The 22,544-nt window shown below is 39.7% G+C and overlaps 4 protein-coding genes across 5 annotated transcripts; 3 read left to right on the top strand and 1 right to left on the bottom strand.

The window, feature by feature from the left end:
* Positions 1-242: 242 nt before the first annotated feature.
* On the top strand, positions 243-3,646 carry LOC130508059 (probable WRKY transcription factor 20). Its single transcript, XM_057003250.1, has 6 exons — positions 243-640; positions 1,492-1,644; positions 1,804-2,269; positions 2,396-2,546; positions 2,630-2,785; positions 2,930-3,646. The coding sequence occupies exons 1-6, from the start codon at positions 419-421 to the stop codon at positions 3,402-3,404; spliced, it is 1,623 nt and encodes a 540-aa protein (XP_056859230.1). The 5' UTR covers positions 243-418; the 3' UTR covers positions 3,405-3,646.
* A 1,350-nt stretch (positions 3,647-4,996) lies between these two features.
* Positions 4,997-9,777, top strand: LOC130508055 (DEK domain-containing chromatin-associated protein 3-like). 2 transcript variants are annotated; one of them, XM_057003245.1, is made up of 12 exons: positions 4,997-5,148; positions 5,782-6,875; positions 6,961-6,994; positions 7,092-7,171; positions 7,334-7,393; positions 7,472-7,582; positions 7,681-7,761; positions 7,845-7,928; positions 8,029-8,509; positions 8,700-8,800; positions 8,941-8,971; positions 9,057-9,777. In XM_057003245.1, the coding sequence occupies exons 2-12, from the start codon at positions 5,829-5,831 to the stop codon at positions 9,476-9,478; spliced, it is 2,532 nt and encodes an 843-aa protein (XP_056859225.1). In that variant the 5' UTR covers positions 4,997-5,148; positions 5,782-5,828; the 3' UTR covers positions 9,479-9,777. The 2 variants fall into 2 exon arrangements, with proteins under 2 accessions (XP_056859225.1, XP_056859224.1); XM_057003244.1 differs by having other exon boundaries at positions 8,697-8,800.
* Positions 9,778-10,186: 409 nt separating this feature from the next.
* On the top strand, positions 10,187-12,682 carry LOC108842537 (uncharacterized). The gene is made up of 5 exons (XM_018615480.2): positions 10,187-10,645; positions 11,180-11,265; positions 11,362-11,667; positions 11,846-11,929; positions 12,013-12,682. The coding sequence occupies exons 1-5, from the start codon at positions 10,262-10,264 to the stop codon at positions 12,476-12,478; spliced, it is 1,326 nt and encodes a 441-aa protein (XP_018470982.1). The 5' UTR covers positions 10,187-10,261; the 3' UTR covers positions 12,479-12,682.
* Positions 12,683-12,717: 35 nt separating this feature from the next.
* LOC108842536 (serine/threonine-protein kinase D6PKL1) lies at positions 12,718-15,509 on the bottom strand. The gene is made up of 3 exons (XM_057003251.1): positions 15,307-15,509; positions 13,783-14,548; positions 12,718-13,707 (listed from the first exon to the last, which is right to left on the bottom strand). The coding sequence occupies exons 2-3, from the start codon at positions 14,457-14,459 to the stop codon at positions 12,849-12,851; spliced, it is 1,536 nt and encodes a 511-aa protein (XP_056859231.1). The 5' UTR covers positions 14,460-14,548; positions 15,307-15,509; the 3' UTR covers positions 12,718-12,848.
* Positions 15,510-22,544: the final 7,035 nt, after the last annotated feature.

Here is a 22,544-nt window from a genome sequence, read left to right as displayed (position 1 = left end):
AAGGGAGACTATCCACAATTTATGATTTGAAAATTGTGACGAATCGTCGAATAAGAATACGTTATTTTTACTCTCTACTGTCAAAAGGTGATATTGGATCAAGTTTTTTTTTTTTTGAATAAATTCAAACGTTAATTTCCTTGTTTGTTTCCAAATTAATATGAAAAAGAAATTGATAAAGTAAAATAAAAGGAGATTAAAAAACAAAACAAAACAAAAAGAAGAGAAAAGAAATATATTAAAAAGGCAAAAACAATGAATTGATGAGAGAGTGGTCGGAAAGTCGATATCTTTCTTACAAAATCTTTCAGTAAACACAAGCTTTTAGAGAGAAAATATCAAAACGCCATGAATCCGACATAGCCAAGCTTCTCTTTCTTCTGTCCAAGAAAAAAAATCCTTCCTTTCTGCTAGATAAATGAACCCTCAAGTTAATAATGACAGGAAGGACTTTCCGGTAGATCCCACGGCAAGGCACGATTCAGCTGGAGGAGGAAGGAATGGTGGTGGAGGTGCGAGGTATAAGCTGATGTCACCGGCTAAGCTTCCGATCTCGAGGTCTACCGACAACATAACGATTCCTCCTGGGTTGAGTCCCACTTCCTTTTTGGAATCTCCCGTTTTCATCTCCAACATCAAGGTTAACCACTTAGCTAACTCTTTCTCTACTTCTCTTGTGGAAATGTCACTTCTTTTCACCTTTGGTTGTTGTTTCGATTGAGAAATTAGGTTTTCTGATTGCATTTTAATGACCTCAATTATTATATTTTTTTTGTGAAATTGGATGTTACATTTTTTTTTTTTAAGTTTGGAATTGGATTCAGTAGGTTTTTCTCGTAGCTACCAAACAAAAGAAAACATATAGTTTTGTTTTCTCTTAGTGTTCCACTTGTTTTTGGGTTTTGTCGTTGCTTCAGATTCTGATTCGGATCACTGTTCATTGTTTGTGGTTTAAGTGGAGCTTTACGATTCTTCTTCTAGTAGTGCTTGCTTAGTGGTGGTTGCGGTTTCTTAAATTTGGTTCTGAAGATGCTCTTCCTGTTTTGCTTTGCTCACTAAGAAATGGCATCATCGTTTCCAATTTTTTTTGTTTCTTATAATCAATCATTCCCACAAAGTGCTTTTTAAAACTATGATCTATCTTTTGCTTACGTTCACAGAAGATTCTCATTCTTCACGTTACCTTATACTCTCTGCATTACTGTCCCTTCAGATTATTGTTCTCTCGAATAACACCCTTTTTCATATCATTCATTTCTTTATATATCCTCTTTCTCTTCATCTTTTCTTTTTTACCTTCACATTGTCCATCTTACAATGCCGCTCATTTTTTTTTTTTCCATTATTTGTTAATTCTTTTCTCTGTTAGCTGAATATGAATATCATTTGCTTATATTAGAGGTATTGAATGATTCTGTTGGTGTCTCGTTATTATGGCGTTTAAGTTAAGTTATGCTCAAACCTAAAAGTGAATCTTTCTTCAATTTTCAGCCTGAACCTTCCCCTACTACTGGTTCTTTGTTCAAGCCACGACCAGTACACGTTAGCTCAATCTCTTATACAGGAAGGCCATTCCATCAGGACAGCACCTTCCCCGAGCAAAAGTCTACTGAATTTGAGTTCAGACCTCCTGCATCCACTATGGTATTGTCCAAACAAGTGATTTTTTTTTCTTTTTTTTGTTTTGCTTAGAATGTTAACATCACAAGAAACCTTATATCCACAAGCTTTGCAGTTTCTTAAGTACCTTTGTATATACAGTTCCGTGGTGGACTTTGTCTAAATGTTTTTATTGGTATCAAGGTTTATGCAGAGCTTGACAAGCATAAAATTGAGCCAGCATTCCAGGGCTATGGATCCTCCTCACACTCACCTTCTTCGTTCAGTGAGGCTGCAGTTACCTCAAGTGAGCTAAGCCGGCCAACTCCTCCTAGTCAGACTACAGGAACGAGCTCAGATATTCCTGTAGGATCTGAGCAAGACGAGTCAGTCCAGAATGACCCCAGGGGAAGCACGCCATCAGTTTTGGCAGATGATGGTTACAACTGGAGAAAGTATGGTCAAAAGCATGTCAAAGGGAGTGAGTTCCCCCGGAGCTATTATAAATGTACACATCCTAACTGTGAAGTGAAAAAATTATTTGAAAGGTCTTATGATGGCCAGATCACAGATATCATTTACAAGGGTACACATGACCATCCTAAACCTCAACCCGGTCGACGAAACTCTGGTGGTTTTGGTGTGCCTGCAGCACAAGAAGAAAGAGTAGGTAAGTAGTATCCTCCAATGACTGTGGCATAGATGGTAACTTTATCTAAAACTTTGAGAGAAGAAGATTCATGACAAACCTGTAAACTTCATCTGTTCATTCTACTCTCTTTATTCTTGCATACAGAGAAGGTATCTGGCGTCTATAACTTGTCACAAGCCATTGAGCAAACTGGTAACCCTGAAGTACCGCCTACAACTGACGATGGTGGAGATGCTGCAGTGTCAAACAAGAATAAAGATGACCAGGATGAAGATGATCCATATACAAAACGGAGGTATTAGAATATAAGGATTCAGGTGATTGTTTTAGAAACAGTGATTTGATGTGATCATCACTTTCTCTTCTAACTTTATGCAGGAGGTTGGATGGGACCATGGAAATAACTCCACTTGTGAAACCTATCCGGGAGCCTCGTGTTGTTGTTCAAACTCTGAGTGAGGTTGACATACTTGATGATGGTTACAGGTGGCGTAAGTATGGGCAGAAGGTCGTTAGGGGAAACCCAAATCCCAGGTTCGTACGCTTTCTCCTCAAGTGAACATACACAAGCAAAACTTGCAGTTCAAGATGATAGCTAGAACAGTTTAGTCTTTGCCTTCAAAAGGCTAGTTGTTTTGGTTTGTGCATAAAGTGTTGATTCCTTTGGCTTTTTTGTAGGAGCTATTACAAGTGCACAGCTCCTGGATGCCCAGTGAGGAAACACGTGGAGAGGGCATCGCATGATCCAAAAGCTGTAATAACAACATACGAAGGCAAACACAATCACGATGTCCCCACTTCGAAGTCTAGCAGCAATCATGACAACCAGCCTCGGTTCAGACCAGGTGAAACAGACTCCATCAGCCTCAATCTTGGTGTTGGAATCTCGTCTGATGGACCTGACCACGCTTCCAACGAGCGTCAGCAACAGAATCAACAACAACTAATCAACCAAACTCACCCAAATGGAGTGGGTTTCAGGTTTGTTCATGCTGCTCCCGTGTCATCCTACTATGCTAGCTTAAGCAGCGGTGTCCATCAGTATGCCCCGAGAGAAACTCAGAACGAGACTCAAAACGGGGACATCTCGTCCTTGAACCATTCTTCTTACCCGTATCCGCATAACATAGGGAGAATACAGTCTGGTCCTTAGAAGACAAAAGGAAGCGAAAGTAATGGATTGTTCTTAGGTTAGGAATGGAATGAGACCTTGTTCTATATGATTCTTCTCTCTCTCTCTCTCTCTCTAATGCAGAGCGAGAGCTGATCTTGATTTGAAAATATTATAACCACCATATATATATATTTGTATGTGACACCTGTTTTGAGTTCCAAGAATGTGTTGTAAAAATGCTGTTCTTTTTTAAACAAGAAACATCAATATGTTACTGCAAAGTGTTTCTTCATCTCCTTAATTCGATTAGTTCCATTGAAGAAGCTCAGGTGCAGGACAAAGACATGATCCGAGTTCCCCCAAGCAATGAAATTTCAAGCCGTTGTATGATCTTCCAGATTGAATAATTTCATATACGAAACTAGTTCCAATGTATGAATAACAGTGAAACTGTCCACGACGGGTCGTTGCCTTGCCAAGTGGTCCACGAGCTAGTACCGTTAGTAAGGTATCCTCTAAAGCCAATACACAAGCCCAAATAAAGCCCATGCACAAGCCCAAATAAAACACCCATGTTGAAACAAACAATTAGCAAGGAAACACTATGGATTAAGGAAACAATATAATTTTGTGCTTGATATGTTTGTGCTTGATATATATTCTTTGTTTCCATGGATTAAGGAAACAATATATTTTTGTGCTTGATATGTTTGTGCTTGATATATATTCTTTCTTTCTATAGATTGACATTCCACTTTAATGAAAAAGTCTTCCATATTTCCATAATATATTATATCTTAGCTTATAATTCAAATATCTCGATATATATATCAAGATATTTGCCTATTTTATGTGCGATTTGACTATAATTGATGAATGCAAGAAAAAAAATACTACATAATAAAAATAAAAGTTAAAAATATATTAATTATCGAAATAGTTTTTTTAAGATTAATTTTAAAACTAATAATTTTACTACATTAAATTCAAACCTAGTAATTTTTATATCACTAACGAAAATTTGATTTTTTAAGCTTTACTACTCAAATTTTTTGAATGAAAACTATACTACTTAATCATTTTGTTATCACAACAGGCTAACTTCCGTATTAGAAATTATTTCATCAGTTTGTTAATCATAATAATTTGACATATATATTAAAAATTAATTAATTAATTTTAAAACTATCGATTCACTTAAAATAAATGTTACATTTATTACGTGATAATCTTTTAACTACTTATATTACAAATATATTTATTAAACTATCAATAACAGAAAAAATAGCAAAATTACAATGAAATTTCCTAGTTTTAGTTAAAGTTAAAATAAATTTAAACCCAGAAAATCTTATAGAAATAGCTCATTTTGATTTTGTCTAGTTTAAATCATTAACTTACATCATTTAAATCATTAATTAATAAACGTAAAAGATAGAAAAAAATAATTTATTCGTTGAAGATATAATATTTGTACACGTGTTAAGAAAATGGAAGTCAGGCTAGTGTTATACTGTCATCGATCCGCGAGAAGCCTCAAGAATAAAATCTGGACCATTGATAAAGTCTCTTCAAGCAATGGAATGGACCGCGATGCTTATCCCAAACATCCGACGTGGCATTTAACTGTATTTAAAAACTGGTTTTGTGTCCGAATACTTTCACCTCTCTCTCTCTCTCTCTCTCCTCAAAACGCTATCGAAGAAAAAAGCTATTTGTTCTGTTTCGAAAGGAAGAGAAAAAGAAAAAAAAAACTCAGTGCTGAGAGTCTTGAGACAGTGAGGTGAGATTCCAAAGTCTTGTCCTTTTAGAACCCTGTTGATATTATTATAATCTCTGTCTGGGTGTTGTTGTGTGTGTTGTTAAAGCTGGGACCACGAGAAGTTAGGGTTTCTCATGTGCTTCGTTGATCTGTGAATTTCGATGTTTTTGAGAAGTTAATTGTCTTTCTATTTGATAAATGCATGATTTTTGAGAGATTTAAAGTAAAAAGGAGATGACTTTATGTGTGTTTTATGAATTTGCGTGATGTAAGCTGAGGGGATCTCTGTTGAGTTATAGCGTGATTTGATTTATCCATCTAGATCTTTGTTTTCATCTAGAATGCATTGGAAATTAGGATAAAGGACGAACCTTTGTGATTTTCAGATTTGATTTTCCTTGATTTTTTTTCCTTTTCTGTTTTGATCTTCTTGTTCAGATCTAAAAGTAGGAGAAAGAGATTTATTGTGGAACACACATGAGATCTAACTTGAATATCTCTTTAAGATTTTCTTGTTGGCTCTATTGTTGACCAATTTTTCGTAAAGTTCAGTACTTTATTTTGCATACATGCAAAGTCAATTCTTTTTACATATTCTTTATGTTATCGCAGCAATTTTGATTATCTTTTTTTGTTTGCTGATTTCTCATTCAGGCTTTGGTAAGACAACGAGAAGTTTTTGCGGTGGAAGAGACCTAACAATGGGAGAAGATGATTCAAAGGCAGCCGTTGAGCCAACAGCAACAGAGTCTAGTTCTCTGGAAAAGACATCAGAGGCTGTGGCAGGAAACAAGGAGGAGGAGGAGAATGCTGGAGGTAAGGGAACACCTGAACTTAAGAAAGATGAGGAGATGGCTGAACCAGAGAAACTGGAGATAGATGCTGAGACTGAAAAAGCAGAAGAAGATGTTGCGGTCACCAAAGATGAGGGACAAGCAGAGGCGACCAGCATGGAAGAAGATGCAGATGGAAAGAAAGAGAAAACTGATGATGGTGTATCTGGAGGTGGTACAGTTGAAGATGCTGTTATGGAGGAGAATGTGGAATCTAAAGACAGTGACAGTGCCAAAGCTGATGAAAAGCAAGAGACTGGAGAGGCGGACGTTACTGAAACAGACAACAAGAAAGCTGGGAAAGAATCAGAGGGGGACGTAAAAGATGAAGGTGAAAAAGCAAACGGAACAAAACAAGGGAATACAGGAGACATCAAGGAGGAAGAGAAGCTGGTAGATGGAGACAAAGAGACAGAAAAGATCGAGGAGGTTGAGACCGTGGATGAAAAGAAAAAGGAGGATAATGAGGAGGATATGATTGAGGAAGGAAAAGAAGAGGAAGGTAAGGAAGAAGATAAAACAGAAGAAGTTGAAGTGGCGAAGGAAACTGTGGAAGATGAAGAAGAAGCAGAAGGAAGTAAGGATGAGAATGGCGATGACAAAGTGGAGACCGGTGATGACAAGGAAGATGATAAGGAAGATGAAAAAGCCGAGAGCGGTGATGACAAGGAAGATGATATGGAAGCTGAAAAAGCTGAGAGCGGTGATGACAAGGAAGATGAGAAAGAAGAGAGCAAGGGTTCTAAGAAACGTGGGAAGGGAAAGGCTCGTGAGAAGACAAAAAGTGAGGCAGAGAAAAAGGATGCAGAACCGAAGACTCCTTACTCTGACCGCCCAGTGCGTGAGCGTAAATCTGTTGAGAGGCTTGTCGCAGTGATTGATAAAGACTCTTCCAAGGAGTTCCATATTGAAAAGGTTTTTGCCAATACTTTCCTTTAATTGAGTAGAACATTCGTTGCTGCTAGACGTCTTCATAATTGTATTTTTATAAATGTTACAGGGGCAAGGTGTATATCTCAAAGATATTCCCAGCGGTATGTTCATGCTATTTGAATCTAATGTTTCTCGTTGAATTTAGGGGAAATCCAGCTTGTTCATAGCTAAATTTTGTTCATGTAAATATGTATGTAGTTGCATACAAGGTAACTAGGAAGAAGTCGGATGAAATTCTGAAGGTGCTACACCAAATTCTATTTGCGAGGAGAGGGAAGGTGAGTGTCTTATTCTAACAACTCTAATAGTTAAACTTCTAAATTGTCAATCACATGCATACTCTTGTGTTTTCTTTTTCTTCTAGTGGTGCTGCACTCTTATGTTAGTCTCATGTCTGCTAATCATGTTTATATATAACTCAATTCTTAATGTTTGAACAGGCTGCTCAGATCAAGACAAACATATTGGGCTTCTCAGGCTTTGTTTGGCATGGAAAAGAGGTGTGTAATATCTACACATAAAGGTTATTTTACGCATATCTTTGATTTGTATATAATTGATGTCTTTGGTATTGGCAGGAAAAGGCAAGAGAGAAGATAAAAGAAAAGCTTGATAAATGTAACAAAGAGAAACTGTGGGAGTTCTGCGATGTGTTTGACATTCATGTTTCCAAGGCTACAACAAAGAAGGTCAGTATGGGCTATAAATGTCTCCAAGTTTTATGATAATTCATTTCCTTATTTAATCAAATAATAAAGGCTTATTATGGCATGTTTTCTCAACACAGGAAGATATTATTACGAAACTGATTGAATTTTTGGAGAAACCTCATGGGAAAAGTGACGTTCCGGCTAATGAGAAAGATAAGGTATTTTGGTGTTAGAAACGTTGTTTATATAGAGTTTCTTTGTGCATGTTTCATTGTCTTAAAAAAAAATTATGTTGTAACAGTCGAGTACTGGAGCAAAGCGCAAGAGAACTCCCAAGCAAAGCTCGTCTGCAGCAGGGAGTTCATCCTCCAAACGATCGGCCAAGGTATCAATGCGTAGCACTTAGAGTCTCAATGTTACTTATCTGCAAGTATATGTCACTAGTCCAGATTGATCTGATTGTATTATTTCCACTGCCTTTGCAGAGCAAACGAAAGTCTGGAGAAGGAACAAAGGCTGCCAAAAAGATTTTAGCTGATTCTGAAGATGAGTCTGAAGAGGAGAAAGAGGAAGAAGAGAAAGAGGAGAATGCAGATGAGGAAAAGGAGAACGAAAATGGTATTCCTGACAAATCCGAGGATGAGGCACCTCAGCCTTCTGAAAGCGAGGAGAAAGATGAGCCTGAGGAGGATTCTGAGGAAGAAACGCCAAAGAAGAAGAAGCGTGGTTCGAAAGTGTCAGCTGGGAAGAAAGAATCAGCAGGGAGAGCTAGAACCAAGAAAGCGGCGGTTGCTGCAAAATCCAGCCCACCTGAGAAAGTTACACAGAAGCGATCATCAGCAAAACGAAAGAAGACTGACGATGACAGTGATGCAAGTCCAAAGGCATCTTCTAAGAGGAAGAAGTCTGAAAAAGTTACCAAGGCCTCGGCTCCTTCAAAGTCTTCTGCTTCAAAAGAGAAGCCAGGTTTGGATATTATCCTGTTTTTTTTTTTAATATTCCATTCGGGAAATCGGTTAGGTAGAATACAGCATATGAGTGCATTGGAGAATCTTATTCCTTGATGACTCCATTTGGAGAAGCTAACCTATATTGTAGCCACCAATGTTTTCTGACACCATATTTTTAATCTGTGTGGTTGTGCCTATGCTAGAAGTAAAAAGTGCTGGAAAAGGGAAAGAGAAAACCAAAGGGCCAAGCGATAAAGTGCTGAAAAAAGCAATCGTTGAGATTTTGAAAAGGGTGGATTTTAATACGGTGAGTTAATTTCTCAACCTTTATTGAGGATTCTACATTTTCTGAAAGCTATTTAGAGTTTGTTGTAAAATATCTATACAAGCTACATATACCTTTTATATCTAGATAAACCTTATTTGATCATTGTTGTTCTTCTGCAGGCTACATTCACGGACATCCTCAAAGAACTTGGTATGAGCAGATTGGTTTCATTAATTTCTTTCTGTTTTCTTTATGTATGTAAAATATATATATTGTTTTTTCACTCATATCTCAGCTAAGGAGTTCAAAGAAGATCTCACCCCAAGAAAGTCCTTTATAAAGCTGATGATCCAAAGTGAGCTCACCAAATTAGCAGAAGAGGTTGATGAACAAGAGGAAGAGGAGGAGAGGAAAGAAGATGATGCAGAGAAGGAGAAAGCAGGAGGGTCTGCTGGTGCTGAGGAGGAGAAGAAAGAAGATGATTCAGAGAAGGAAAAAGCAGGAGTGGCTGCTGGTACTGAGGAGGAGAAGAAGGGAGATGATGCAGAGAAGGAGAAAGCAGGAGGGTCTTCTGTTGCTGAGGAGGAGAAGAAAGGAGATGATGTCGAGAAGGAGAAAGCAGGAGGGTCTGCTGTTGCTGAGGAGAAGAAGAAAGGAGATGATGCAGAGAAGGAGAAAGCAGGAGGCTCTGCTGTTGCTGAGGAGGTGAAAGCCTAAACTCCTTTACTGATCACATGGCACATACCGAGACTCTCTCTCTCTTTCTCTAGCCTACCATTTAAATCACAAGAAACTGTTGCCTGATGCCTAGTAGTCAGTCATCTCTGGCAAATGAATAAGTTAAAAAACTGTGGATGTAATATTTTGTTGTTGTTTTGTTTCGAGTCTGGACCAGCTTTACTTTTGGTAGAGACAAAGAGGAAGTGTAGGTGCTTGCTTGCATAGCCAAAGGATAGGGTTGCTTGTATGTCTACATTACCATTTAGCATAAAAGCCTCCTTGGATTTGTCGTTTGATTTGTGAGGCTTTTTTTCCAGACATTGTCCAGTTTTCTTATAGTTTCCTTCCTTCTTCTGTTACAGAGGAGGAGGAGGTCAATGGTGATAAATGAATTAATATGACTCCCTTTTTGCTTTCATGTTGGTATGTGAATATTAAGATATGCATAAAGGATTGAAACTGCTGCTGATACAATTAGAATACTTAACCAGATTGTTTTGCAATTGAGAAATCACAAATACCTCGTTACGTACAATACAAAACCAGATGGCTAAAACCTTGAGAATTATATCACTTGTTCAGGCTTTAACTATGTTCATGAAGTTAACCGAAGAATGTACCGGCTCGATTGCAAAATAGAATCTCGGTTAAGGACATAACCGGAGTTGAAAGAATACTTTGGACCCTCTCAGTAGAGAGAATCAATATCACTGAAACATTCACTTCTTCTCCTTCTCTCTCTCTCTCTCCTCTCCAGATCAAAGTTTCGAACTTTTTTAAATGGGAAGCGGAAGAGACAGAGACGACCCTTTATCCTTCACCAGCAACCCATCATCGGCCTCCTCTCCGGTCACTGTATCCGATTACCTCCTCGACAACAACTTTCACGGCGAGCCCACTTCTCGCTCCGGGAGTTTCCAAAGCGAGAGCTTGCTCGGCGGCGGAGGAGAGAGCAGCAACAACGACGCCGATTTCGGATTCGCTCGTCCCGATTTCCGATCGGAGCAACTCGCCGGAACCGTTCAGTTCTACGAGAGGCATGTTTTCCTCTGCTACAAAAAGCCTTCCGTGTGGCCGGCGAGGATCGAGGCGGCGGAGTTCGATCGGTTGCCTAGGCTTCTCTCTGCCGCTGTATCGGCTAGGAAAGGTAGCATGAAGAAAGAGGTGAGCTTTTGTTCGCTGTTAACTTGAATGTAAGATTGATTCTTTTATGTATTTAGGTCTGATTGATTCCAATAGTTTTGAGATCCATGGGGTTTGTGTTTCGAGCTCATTTTACTCCTTTTGGAGACATCTTTATGGCTAAAAGAAAAAGACAATTGCTTTGTCTTGTATTGGCTTAGTTTAAGTATCTCTGTCTGTTTTTGAGATATCATTCTTATTATGGGATTGTGTTGGGGATTTCTGTATGGGTTAATTAAGGTTAAGTGTCTATTTATGGCATAGGGTAACTTGTATGTATATGTTTCAGTATGGGATCAGACATCAGAGAACATACAAGTCCACTTTCGAGCTTTATGTATTGTGGTTTTACTCTTTTTGGTGTGCTTATGTCTGTGGTGGGATTTATGGGGAAATGGTGTCTCTGATCTATGTTATAGTGGATTTTATACTCTTAGGGTGTGGCTTCTTATGATCTTTGCATCAGGCATGAATATCTCTTCTTTTTCTTTAATCTATTTACCTTGCCATTTGTAGACTCGGCTCACGATCTGTGAGGGGCATGATGGAACAGAGACATCCAATGGTGATGTGCTTATCTTTCCTGATATGATCAGATACAGGTCAGGCTCCTAGTATTTCTTATAGTTTCCGTTATTTTTTAACCGTCTAGGCTTATTTATTGACAGTTCCGTTTTCAACAACAAAAAAAAATGCAGAAGGTTGACTCATTTTGATGTGGAAACATTTGTGGAAGAGGTGCTTGTGAAGGATGGCGAATGGCTTCCTGGAAATCCTGAACTGCTGAAAGGCTCATATGTCTTTGTATGTTCCCATGGATCCCGAGACCGACGATGTGGGGTTTGCGGGCCGCCGTTGGTTAGTAAATTCAGAGAAGAACTCGAGTTTTATGGTCTTCAAGGTAAAGTGTCAGTTAGCCCTTGTTCTCACATAGGTGGTCACAAATACGCTGGGAATGTTATCATCTACCAATCAAAAGTCCACAGGAAAGTCACAGGACACTGGTAAGGGAGCTACAGATTCATCCTTTTTTCTATCTAGTTTTGTTGCAAGTTTGGATACAGAGATCTAATAATTGGTTTTCAAAGCTAAAAATGGAATTTGAATATTATAAGTTCTCTGCAATGTCCGAACTAATCATACCATATTTTTGACTTGATGATTGATACCTCTTGTGTCAAGGTATGGATATGTGCAACCAGATGATGTACATGTTCTCTTGGAAAAGCATATCATCAAAGGTGAGATTGTAGACCGGCTATGGAGGTAAGTTCAAACTTTCTGGCTCTCACTGTTTCCAAATCACTTGGTAAATAGTTAAAAAAACATTGTTAGATTCTGATTTCTAGGGGTGAAATGGGTCTATCAGAAGAAGACCAAAAGAAAACTCAAGAAAGACGGTTACAGGTAAACGGTGCTGGCCATACGGTTAAGAGCAATGGGAAAGTCACTCAGGAATCATCAGTTCACAGCGCCGATGCTTCCTGCTGCCAGTCAGAAACTAATGGTTGTTGCCAACAGAGTGGGAACAGCTCCTCGTGTTGTCAAGACGCGACCATGATGTTGTCTCTGGAAACCTCGGAAGATAATCAGCTTGAAAATGAAAACAACACTGAGAAGCTTACACCTGGAAGGAAAACTGCGGAAAAGACTTTCTTCAGAATAGATAGTGTCAAAGGATCTTCAACACGTAAGGTTTGCGCAATACCAACATGGTTAGAGAGCTGGGAGCGAGAAGATACATATGCCGCTCTTGCTGTTGTTTGCGCTGCTGCCTCTGTGGTTGTTGCCTATACTTGCTACAAACAGTTATAATGAAGAGGTTTGTAGCCTAAGATGATTGTGCATCGTGTTTTGTTTCAGCTTTTAAACTACATGTCCCTTCGTTTTAAGAAGAAGGAGGGGATGCTAGTACTGTTTGGTAATATGTATCAAGTTTAACTCTGTGCTTCTACTTTGCAAGATTGTTCGTTTCTGTGTAAAGATCTCCAGCTTTAAGCAGATTTGAGTTCAGATTTATATAGCAAAGCTTAGATGTCAGAAGCTGATACAAACATTCAGAATTTCCAAGTATTGCATTGACAAAGAACTAAAAATTCTCAAGTATTAAACGTTGTTGCACATTGTTGATAAAGATTTGATAATCAATATGATAATCTAACGGCAGTTTTCTTACTGAAAAATCTCAAAAGAAATCAAAGTCAAGATAGCTACTCTGATCAGCCTTGACACTGGTAGATGTGGCTGGTGCAGGAGTAGGAGGAGCACTCTCAAATTCAACAGGCTTTGGTATCTCTGGAGGGCTTGCGCATCGAACCAATGCCCAATTCACTCCTTCAAAGAAAGGATGTTGCTTAATCTCGGTTGCACCACGCTTGTACGCTAATCTATGCTGAGGCTCCTTCACAAGCAGACTCCTAATCAAATCCCTAGCAGCAAAACTGACAACTGGAGATTCAGGGAAACGCAGAGGCTGACCAACAACGTTGAAGAGTGTTGCTCTGTTTCCTGACCCTTTGAACGGTGTTTTACCAAACAAGAGCTCGTACAGAAAGATCCCAAAAGTCCACCAATCAACCGCACTCCCATGCCCTTCACCTTTGATGATCTCAGGTGCTAAGTATTCATGCGTGCCAACAAATGACATTGAGCGAGCGGTTGTGGGCTCAGCGATGAGTTCAGGCAACGGAGTGACCTGGTTCCCAGTTTCGGTTTTCGGTTTCTTGTCCTTCTTGTCTTTCTTGGATTTACTTGAGAAAAACCGTGGAGAAAAGCATGTTGTCGGAGCAGACATGCAAGATGGCTGTTGGATGCAAGCAGGTTGTGCACAGTTGTTACCGGAGCTCCTTTGCAAGGCTTCAGACACGAGGGTAGTTGATCTGACCACTGTGGGGCTAACGGTACACCTCAGGGAGAGGTCGAAGTCAGTAAGCATCACATGTCCATCATCTCTAACAAGAACATTCTCTGGCTTAAGATCACGGTATACGATCCCAAGCATGTGAAGATACTCCATCGCAAGTAGTACCTCCGCTACATAAAACCTGGATAAGATAAAAAAGAACAATGTGATTTAACACATAAAGTGGTATCTAGGATTCAAAAGAAAAGTCTTTTACTTTGCGGCTTGTTCCAAGAACCGCTTCCCGGGCTGTCTTTGACGAAGGGTATGCAAGTCACCTCCAGGACAGAACTCCATAACCAAACATGAGAACTTCTCAGTCTCGAAATGACTATACAGAGTTGGGAGAAAAGGGTGGTCAAGAGACTGCAATATCTCCCTCTCGGTCTGAACTCTAAGAAGCTTTTTACGGCTAGCCAAAGCTCCTTTGTCCATAACCTTCATTGCGAAATAACACCTTGTCCCGTGCAGCTCAGCAAGGTGGACAGTTCCGATATCTCCACCACCTACCCTCTTCAAGAGCCTAAAATGGTTCAAACCCAAAGAGCCATGTTTCGCTCGAACAACTTGTATCGCTTCCCATCTCACGTCATTCGCCTTGTGAGGCTTGTTGGTACTTAAACCGCTGCATGTGCTCTCGTCACTGATATCACTGCTTGTGCTTGGTCTATAAGTGTTACGCTTTCCGGTCTCGGCAAGATCAGACAGCTCATTAAGTTTAACTTCTCCACTGGATTTACTTCCACAGCTTTGAGCAAAAGACAAAGTTGAAGATACTTGATCTGCCAAAGTGCTGACAGAGATACTTTGGCTGGAACTGGAAACAGATGCTTCCGAGGTTTTCTCATCGCCCTTTTCCTTATTATGTTCTCCAGGACTAGACTTGGAAGCCATGAAACTATTTACTTAGCACCCAAAGAACGGCTCCTGGCTCCGGTTATAACTGTTGTCACCGATCCACTCAGACAAGTGTGACCTAAGCTCTGCAATGAGCAAAACATAGCGTCCGTTACTTTTGCCACAAAAGAAAAACAGTTAACAACATTGGGTCTCATAGCTTATTAGAACAATAATTAAAGCATTTCAAATTTAGATAACATTAATTAGGGAGGGCTAGTTAATAGAACTATAATCATGGCCAATGATCAACAATCCAGGGTAAGCAATCTCGGATACTGATCTGAGGCTCTCATTTCTGTTTCCTCATAATAAAGAAACATACTTTTACAATACAGCTGAGCAGATAAACACATCAACGCTAGAAAGTTGCTATTTTTTAATAACAGAAGACAAAACTCATAGCTGAAGCCATGAACTCAAAATCATTGCTGAGAGGAACAAGCGTTATCCATCAAAATACGAAATTAACATTCAAAACTTTATAAAATAATAATCTTCACATAGAAAACAGGTCAAAAGAAAGAAGCTTTATGGATCTAAATCACAGTAACAATCAATTCAGAAAATTTCACAATTACTCAATGAAAAGTAAATCACTATTTCCACATCAGTAAACACTAGAAACTCTTTGTTTGTTTTTTTTTTGCTAAAAAAGGAACTCTTTGATTCTCCAGTGAAACTGAAATAAACATAAACAATAACCAAACACTTCATGCAAAGTAGAATTGTATCCTAGATTTCAGACAGATCTCAAAAAAGTAAGAACAATCAAGCAAAGCTTTGTTGGATCTGGACAGAAATAAAAGAAAACAAAGAAGGGCAATTACCCACAAATCATTACCTTTAAAGAGAGATCTTGATACAATTTGTTCTCAGGTATTGAATAGGGATTATCAAAAAAAGGAAGAAGAGGGCTTTAATCATGTATTAGTAAAGAGATATAGAAGAGAATGAGAGAACTCATCACCTTCTTTCAATGGCAATGAAATGAATAGAGAGAGATAATAAAAAGAGACATATGAATGAGAGAGTGAGTGAAAAAGAGAGAGAGAGTTGGGTCTACCATGAAAAGAGGTGGGTCAAAGCAAAAGTTCTCGTCTCTTTTTTAGGGCTTTTCAATTTCTCTTTTTTTCTTTACTTTCCATGTTTGTATATTTCCCATAACTCTCGAATTCATACATAAAATGTTTCAACTTTCAAGAATGCTCATATGCCTTGTATTTTTTTTTTTTTTGTAACTGGCCTTCTTAATTTAAAATGCAAAAGAGAATGAAAATGTTTACAATAGCCCAAAGGCACTAGTTATAGAGCCTAGCCCAATAAAAACTCATATTAAAATAACCTTAGCCCAATATTATCTAAGCCCACATAATCTATCAGCCCATAGTTAGTCAATCAAGAGAAGTCGAAGAACCGCAGAACGGAGAGTGAGAGAGGCAGTAGATCGATCAACCGAGGGAGAAAATCTGTACCTCTAGCTGAGCCACTGTTGCATCATCTCAGATGATCTCCTTGGATTGGTATCTCTGAAGCTTTGAAGTTTATTCCTCACCTGATGATCAATGATCGAGAAGAGGGAGTCGATTGATCTGAAACGGTTTGCATGCAGTCGTTGGTTCCTCTCATTCCAAATCCAGTAGAGTGTCGCTTGCCATCCCAGAAGAGTTAGTGACCGGAGGGACACCGATGAGGTTAGAGATGTCATCTGAGTGAGGGAGTTCTCCCATCCACGTTGGGGCGTAAGTCTGCACCTGCTTGCAACCAATTTCCACAGGTCGAAACCAAAATTGCAGTCCCAATAAAGATGATTTCTTGATTCATTTCCTTGATTGCAGAGAAGGCACAGAGGGGAGACGTCGATGCCCCACTGTATCAACCGATCTCGAGTTGGGATTCTGTTTAGGATAAGCAGCCAAGCATGAAAACTCTGTCTTGGTATGGTCCGAGAAGCCCACACCGCTTGAGCCCAGCTTACAGCAGACTCTTCACCTCTTAGTAAGTGATAAACCTCACCAGTACAAAAACGATCAGTTACGTTTCCGTTAATCTCCCAAATATAGTCATCTTTCTCGTCATCGATTTGTATTGTGGTAACATAGGAGAGAACCTGCAACTGACGATCTGTTCTTGCCGCAGGTAATCTCCATGTTCCATTTCGATGAAGAGACGCTAGTGTTGCATTTTTGGGGATTCCCAGTCTTGATCTTCCTCCTTCCAAATAGTCGTGGAGACACCCATAGGGGCTCCAATTGTCAAACCAGAATCTCCCACTCTCACCATTGTGGATCCTCAATTTGATCAGTGGGTAAGCATCCTTCCTCATCTTCAATAACCTGTTTGCCAGCCAAGAGTAGCTCTGTGATGGGTTAGTAGTCCAGTAGTTATTGACTGAGCCTTTGAGTATTACTTCTTTAAACCAGGATACCCAAACAGAGTCCGGTCGGAAGAAGAGCATCCATATGAGACGCATACAGCATGCTTTGTTCCAAGTTTGGAGGTCTTTCACTCCTAAGCCTCCTTGTTCCTTTGTCTTAACCACAGTCTCCCATGCCACTCTGGCTGTGTTATGGCCCTCGAGATTACCTTTCCAGAGAAACGCAGAGCACATAGAGTTGATTTTGTCCACACAAGCTTTGGGGAGTACAAATGAGGAGCACCAAAAGGTAGTAATTCCTGATATCACCGTTTTTATCAACATAAGTCGCCCTGAGAAGGATAGTGTTTTTGTGGACCAGGAGGAGAATCTCATCTTTATTTGGTGGAGGAGCGGTTCAGAGCTAGCCAGCGACAGCTTCCTTGAGTTCATGGGTACTCCAAGATACCGAAAAGGTAAACTCCCACATGCCATTCCTGTAGAAGCTTGGATCGTATTGATTTCATCTTCCGACAAACCTGATGCAAAGAAGCTCGTTTTTTGCATACTTACAGCCAGGCCAGACCTATCTTCAAACTCACGCAGCACCTGGAGAACACATTGAACTGATTCAATGTTTCCTTCAGTGAAGATTAGTAGATCATCAGCAAACGACAAGTGTGTAAGCTTTATCTTCTTGCACTGGGAGTGGTAGCGTAGACCAGAGTGGGAAGCAGCATTATTCAGCATATGTGAGAGGCAATTCATCGCTATAACAAAGAGGTAAGGGGATAAGGGGTCTCCCTGTCTTAGCCCTCTTGTACCTTTGAAATAACCATTAACAGTACCGTTGTAGCCCACCATAAAACTTGTTTTACATATGCAGGAGCTTAGCCAGTGAATGAAAGTATCAGGAAGGCCTAATCCGTGGAGGCATGAGAAAAGGAAGTCCCATGAAAGAGTGTCAAATGCCTTCGCGATATCGACTTTGATGGTAATCCTCTTAGTCCCCTTGTTCTTATGATACCCATTAATCAACTCGCTAGCTAGGATAGTATTCTCCAGCAGCAATCTCCCTTTCACAAAAGCCGTTTGGCAAGGGAGTATAAGAGTTGGCAGAATGGGTTTTAGCTTCTTAACCAGTAGCCTTGAGATCACTTTGTAGATAGTGTTAAGACATGAGATGGGTCTAAACTCTGTTATCTTTGATGCTCCAGGAAATTTGGGAACTAGAGTGAGGATAGTGGCATTCGTAGAGGAAGGCATGAACCCTGTCTGAAAGAAATTGATGATGGCGTTGGATACTTCGTCACCAAGAGAGTCCCATGATGCTTTAAAGAATCCTGAGGTTAGTCCATCAGGCCCAGGTGCCTTATTCGGGTTGAGCCTGAACATCATCGATTTTATCTCATCTCGTGAAGGAATTAACATCATCTGTGTACGCTGCGCAGGAGAGATGGTGAAGTTGAGTAGGCTACAGAACCAGTCGCGAGAGGAAATGACTTTTGGTGGTACATACACAGGGCCTAGTACTGAGCAGAAGTGCGCCACAGCCAAATTACTCATCTCCATAGGGTCTGTTATCCATACTCCAGAACCGTCTAGGAAGGCTCGAATGGCGTTATAGCTTGCTCTCACTTGGCATATCCTATGGAAGAAGGTGGTGTTGAAGTCCCCTGCTCTGAGCCAGTTTATTCTAGACTTTTGTCTAAAGTAAAGCTCCTCAATTTCCCTCAAGAAGTCCCACTTTTGATGTAGGGTCCTCTCCTCTTGAAAAGTTGTTGTGCTCGGATCTTGTAGCGCATGTACCTGCAAACATTGAAGCAAACGGTGAGTCTCAGTAACCCTCTCTTGAATGTTTGAGTAGTTCTCTCTATTTATTTTCTTTAGTTCACTCTTTATCTGTTTTAATTTCCAGCACAACTGAGACAATGTTTGGCATACGCTTCCAGCCAGAATCCAGGCTTCTTTGATCAACATGGCGAACCCAGGGTGCTTAGTTAGGTAGTTTTGGAAACGGTAAGGGCAAGTTCCAGCTTGGGGAAGGCTTAGGGCTAGGTTAAGGAGACAGGGGGAGTGGTCTGACATTTCTGGAGGGAGGAAGGAGGCTACTGCGTGGGGATAAGACGAGATAGTGGTGTTGTTTACCAGTAGCCTATCGAGCTTTTTGGCAATGGGTGTTTCAGGCTGCTTATTGGACCAAGTGTGACAGGGACCCAAATACCGTAAGTCGAATAAGCCTGCTTGCAGAAGACAGTCTTGCAATTGGAACATGAGGCTACTTGTGTGATCCACCTCAGGGCTCGAGTGCTCAAAAGGAAACAGGACCTGATTCAGATCTCCACCAACTACCCAATTACTGTTGTCAAGAGCAAAGGTTGTCTGGTTTTGAAGAAGATCACTCCAAAGCTCCACTCTCTCCTCGCTCAGGTTTGAAGCGTATATAGCAGAGTAATAGAGAGGAGCTTGGTTTGGAATTGTGATAGAGCAAGTCAAGAGCTGGCTAGACTGGAACAGAATTCGAACATCTAGAGGGTCCTTCCAGATCAGAACAATGCGGCCATCTGGGTCAGATAGGTGATTAGAGGTGAACTTCCACTGTGGGCACAACTTGGTTATTATAGGGGCTAGAGAAGGTTCTTTTATATGAGTTTCAAGAAGGGCACCAAAAAGGGGCTTTTGGCTTCTAAGCCAATCTACAAAAGGTTTATGCTTGCCCGGGTCATTTAGGCCACGGACATTCCAAAAAAAGAGCTTGACACTCATTGGGGAGGATTTGAGGGTCCTCTGAGAGAGCGACACCTCTAGGATCAGGCGGGAAGGAGTTATCAAGAAGTGGGTGAGGGTTTTGAATGGATAAGTCAGGGTCAGGTGGTTTGAGGAGAGCAAAAGGGTTAGCAGTCAAGGAAATGGGAGGAGAGAGGGTGGGAGAGGAGCGGGACCGCTTCAAAGAAGGCTTTTGGACAGGGTCAGGAGTGGAGAAAGGGTTAGGCAGGGGTTTGGAGGAGGACGGTTTGTTTACAGGTTGGTATTTTTGATGGGTTTTTGATTTTTCATGGCAGCTTTAGCAGGGGTAAAGGCAGTTTTAGGTAAGGTGGCTTTTTGGGGTGGCTTTTTTGGGGTTTTAGGATTAGTTTCAGACTGATGAGCAAGGCTATTTTTACTCGGAGTTTTTGTGGTTTCAGTATCAGGTACAGGAGGGGCAGGAGGGGAGTAGGTTAAGCAGTTCCTCACAATGTGACCAAGCTCATGACAATGAGAGCAAGTCGGGGGGACCCAAGGGTAGTGAACTAAGACTTCAACTACTTCGCCGCTTTGTCTCTCAAACTCAACAACCGGAGGTAATGGGACAGTTAGATCAACTTCGACTTTCACATGAGAGACAGTGAGACTCACTAAGCTTTTCGTAAATTCATCTGTCTCTTTAGGCTCTCCAACCAGTCCTGCCACCAGACTGAGCCCCTCGTCATGCCTAAGATCCAGTGGTACTCCAGTGAGGTGTGCCCATATCTTTATGGCTTTTAGGGGAGGCGTGCTCGATGAATGAGTGGAGTTCCATTGCGCCGTGTGAAACATTGAGTCTCCTACATACCAGATGTTCTTCTCCAAGATCTTCGCCCTGAGGTAATCACTTTGTATCCTCACTAGAACAGAACGGTTGATTGGGTTGTTGTGTATCTCAAGTCTTTTGCCTTTTCCCCACATGTAGTTGAAAACACTCTGTATTTGACTGAAGGGTGGAGATTTACCATTAAAGTAGCATATGATGAAATCTTTGTGAATAGCAGCTCCTTTCTCAAATACAGCGTCGGGGATAACAATGCGCGGCCTTCCTGAGGGAGCTAACGTGACTGGAGCAAGCCGCTTTAGCGACAAGTCAGCAGACGCACGAAGCTTCTCTACTAGTGTAGGTTTATGGGTAGTGAGGTTCGATTGGTTAGCAGTGGGGGATTGGTTGGCAGGAGACGGGGGGATTGGTTCATTAGGGTTTGGGAGGATAGGAAGGATAGGGTTTTGTGGTTGATGGCTGGAAGCTTTATTGGTTTGAATAGGAGAGGAGGCTGAAGGTGGAAGGATTGAGTAGCCTTTAGTGGCATCTAAATTGGTAAGGGTGTTGGATTTTTCAGATCCAGAATTATGAACAGTAATAGGAACAGTAGTAGTTGTGGATAAGGTTGAGTTTGGTTTCTCTATTTCCATGGGTATGGTTTCAGAGGTAGTAGGAGTTGTCTGCTGCTTCTCAGAGGAGAGGAAGACAGTGGTAGTAGGAGGAGATGAGCCCTTATGCTGTCCTCTTCGAGAGGAAGCTTTGGAGGCAGTTTTGGTGACGGCATCAGTTAGGGAAGGGAAGCTGACAGGAGATAAGGGTGAGGCTGGGTCAGGGGGATCAGGGGGAGGGGAGGGGGTTCGCCAGTGACAAACGCCGGTGGATTCTCGCCGGAAGAGTGACCAAGGACATTCCAAACAGTTTGCATCGGAGGTCGTGCCAGAGAGAGTATTTGACCGACTAAATTTTTTTCTTTTTTCTTTTGATAAATATGTGCCTTGTATTTTGGTGATCAAATTTTATTGAAAATATAAAATATTTATATGCAAAAAATGTGATTAGTGTAAAAAATAAACACATACTGTATGAAAAATGTATCCAAGCCATTACAATGGACTGAACACAATTAATATGTGTACTAGGTTGTATCCGTTAGTTATTCCTTTTTTTGGCTTAAAAATATAAGTAATTAATATCGAATCTTCTTATTTTTATAGCTATTTGATTCGTTTATTTACTACTTGTTCTTATCTAATATTTGTACTTAATATATCATTAAATATGTGTTACTAATATTTATGTCTTTTTAGACAAAATTCAAATAAATGTTGATAGTGTTTCTATAAACAAATTTAGTAGAAATTTGTGATTTAAAAATAGAAGTCTTTACTAAAATGCTGAAGCTTAGTAGTTTCTTTTTCAGTCCAAAATCTATTATATTTATAAGAACATGAGTTTCAACTGTTTTAAATTCAACTATAAATTCAACTAATCAAATTTTTAAAACTTAAGTAATGGATTTGAATAAATAACCGAACGAGTCAAATAATTTGAAGATCAAAGTTTTGACAAATATTTAATATGACAAATACTTATTTTAAATGGTCCAAATACAAATAACAAATTTAATTATTTGAATAACTTCCATGAATATCAAGTATTTTAAAAATTTAATTAATGAATTTGAATAAATAACCAAACAAGTAACTTAAAGATCAAAGTTTTGAAAAATATTCAATATGACAAATACTCATTTTAAAAGGGCCAAATACAAATAAGAAATTTAATTATTTGAACAGTTAACATGAGTATCAAATATTTTAAATTTAAATAATAAATTTGAATAAATAACCGAACAAGTTAGCTAAATTTAATAAATATTGATTTAAAATGGGCCAAATACAAATAACAAATTTAATTATTTGAACAAACTAAAATGAGTATCAAATATTTTAAAATTTAATTAATGGATTTGAATAAATAACCGAACAAGTCAAATAAGTTGAAGATCAAAGTTTTGACAAATATTCAATATGATTAATACTCATTTTAAACAGGTCAATTACTAATAAAAAATTTAATTTATTTTACTCAAGCTAAAATAAATATCAAGTATCTGAAAATTAGCGGATTCTTGTCCGTGTTCAGTCCGTGTTGCACTCACATTTTGCAGCAACAA

The sequence above is a fragment of the Raphanus sativus genome, chromosome 2 (assembly GCF_000801105.2).
Source record: "Raphanus sativus cultivar WK10039 chromosome 2, ASM80110v3, whole genome shotgun sequence".
Lineage (NCBI taxonomy): Eukaryota > Viridiplantae > Streptophyta > Magnoliopsida > Brassicales > Brassicaceae > Raphanus > Raphanus sativus.
This window is presented reverse-complemented; position numbering and strand designations above follow the sequence as displayed.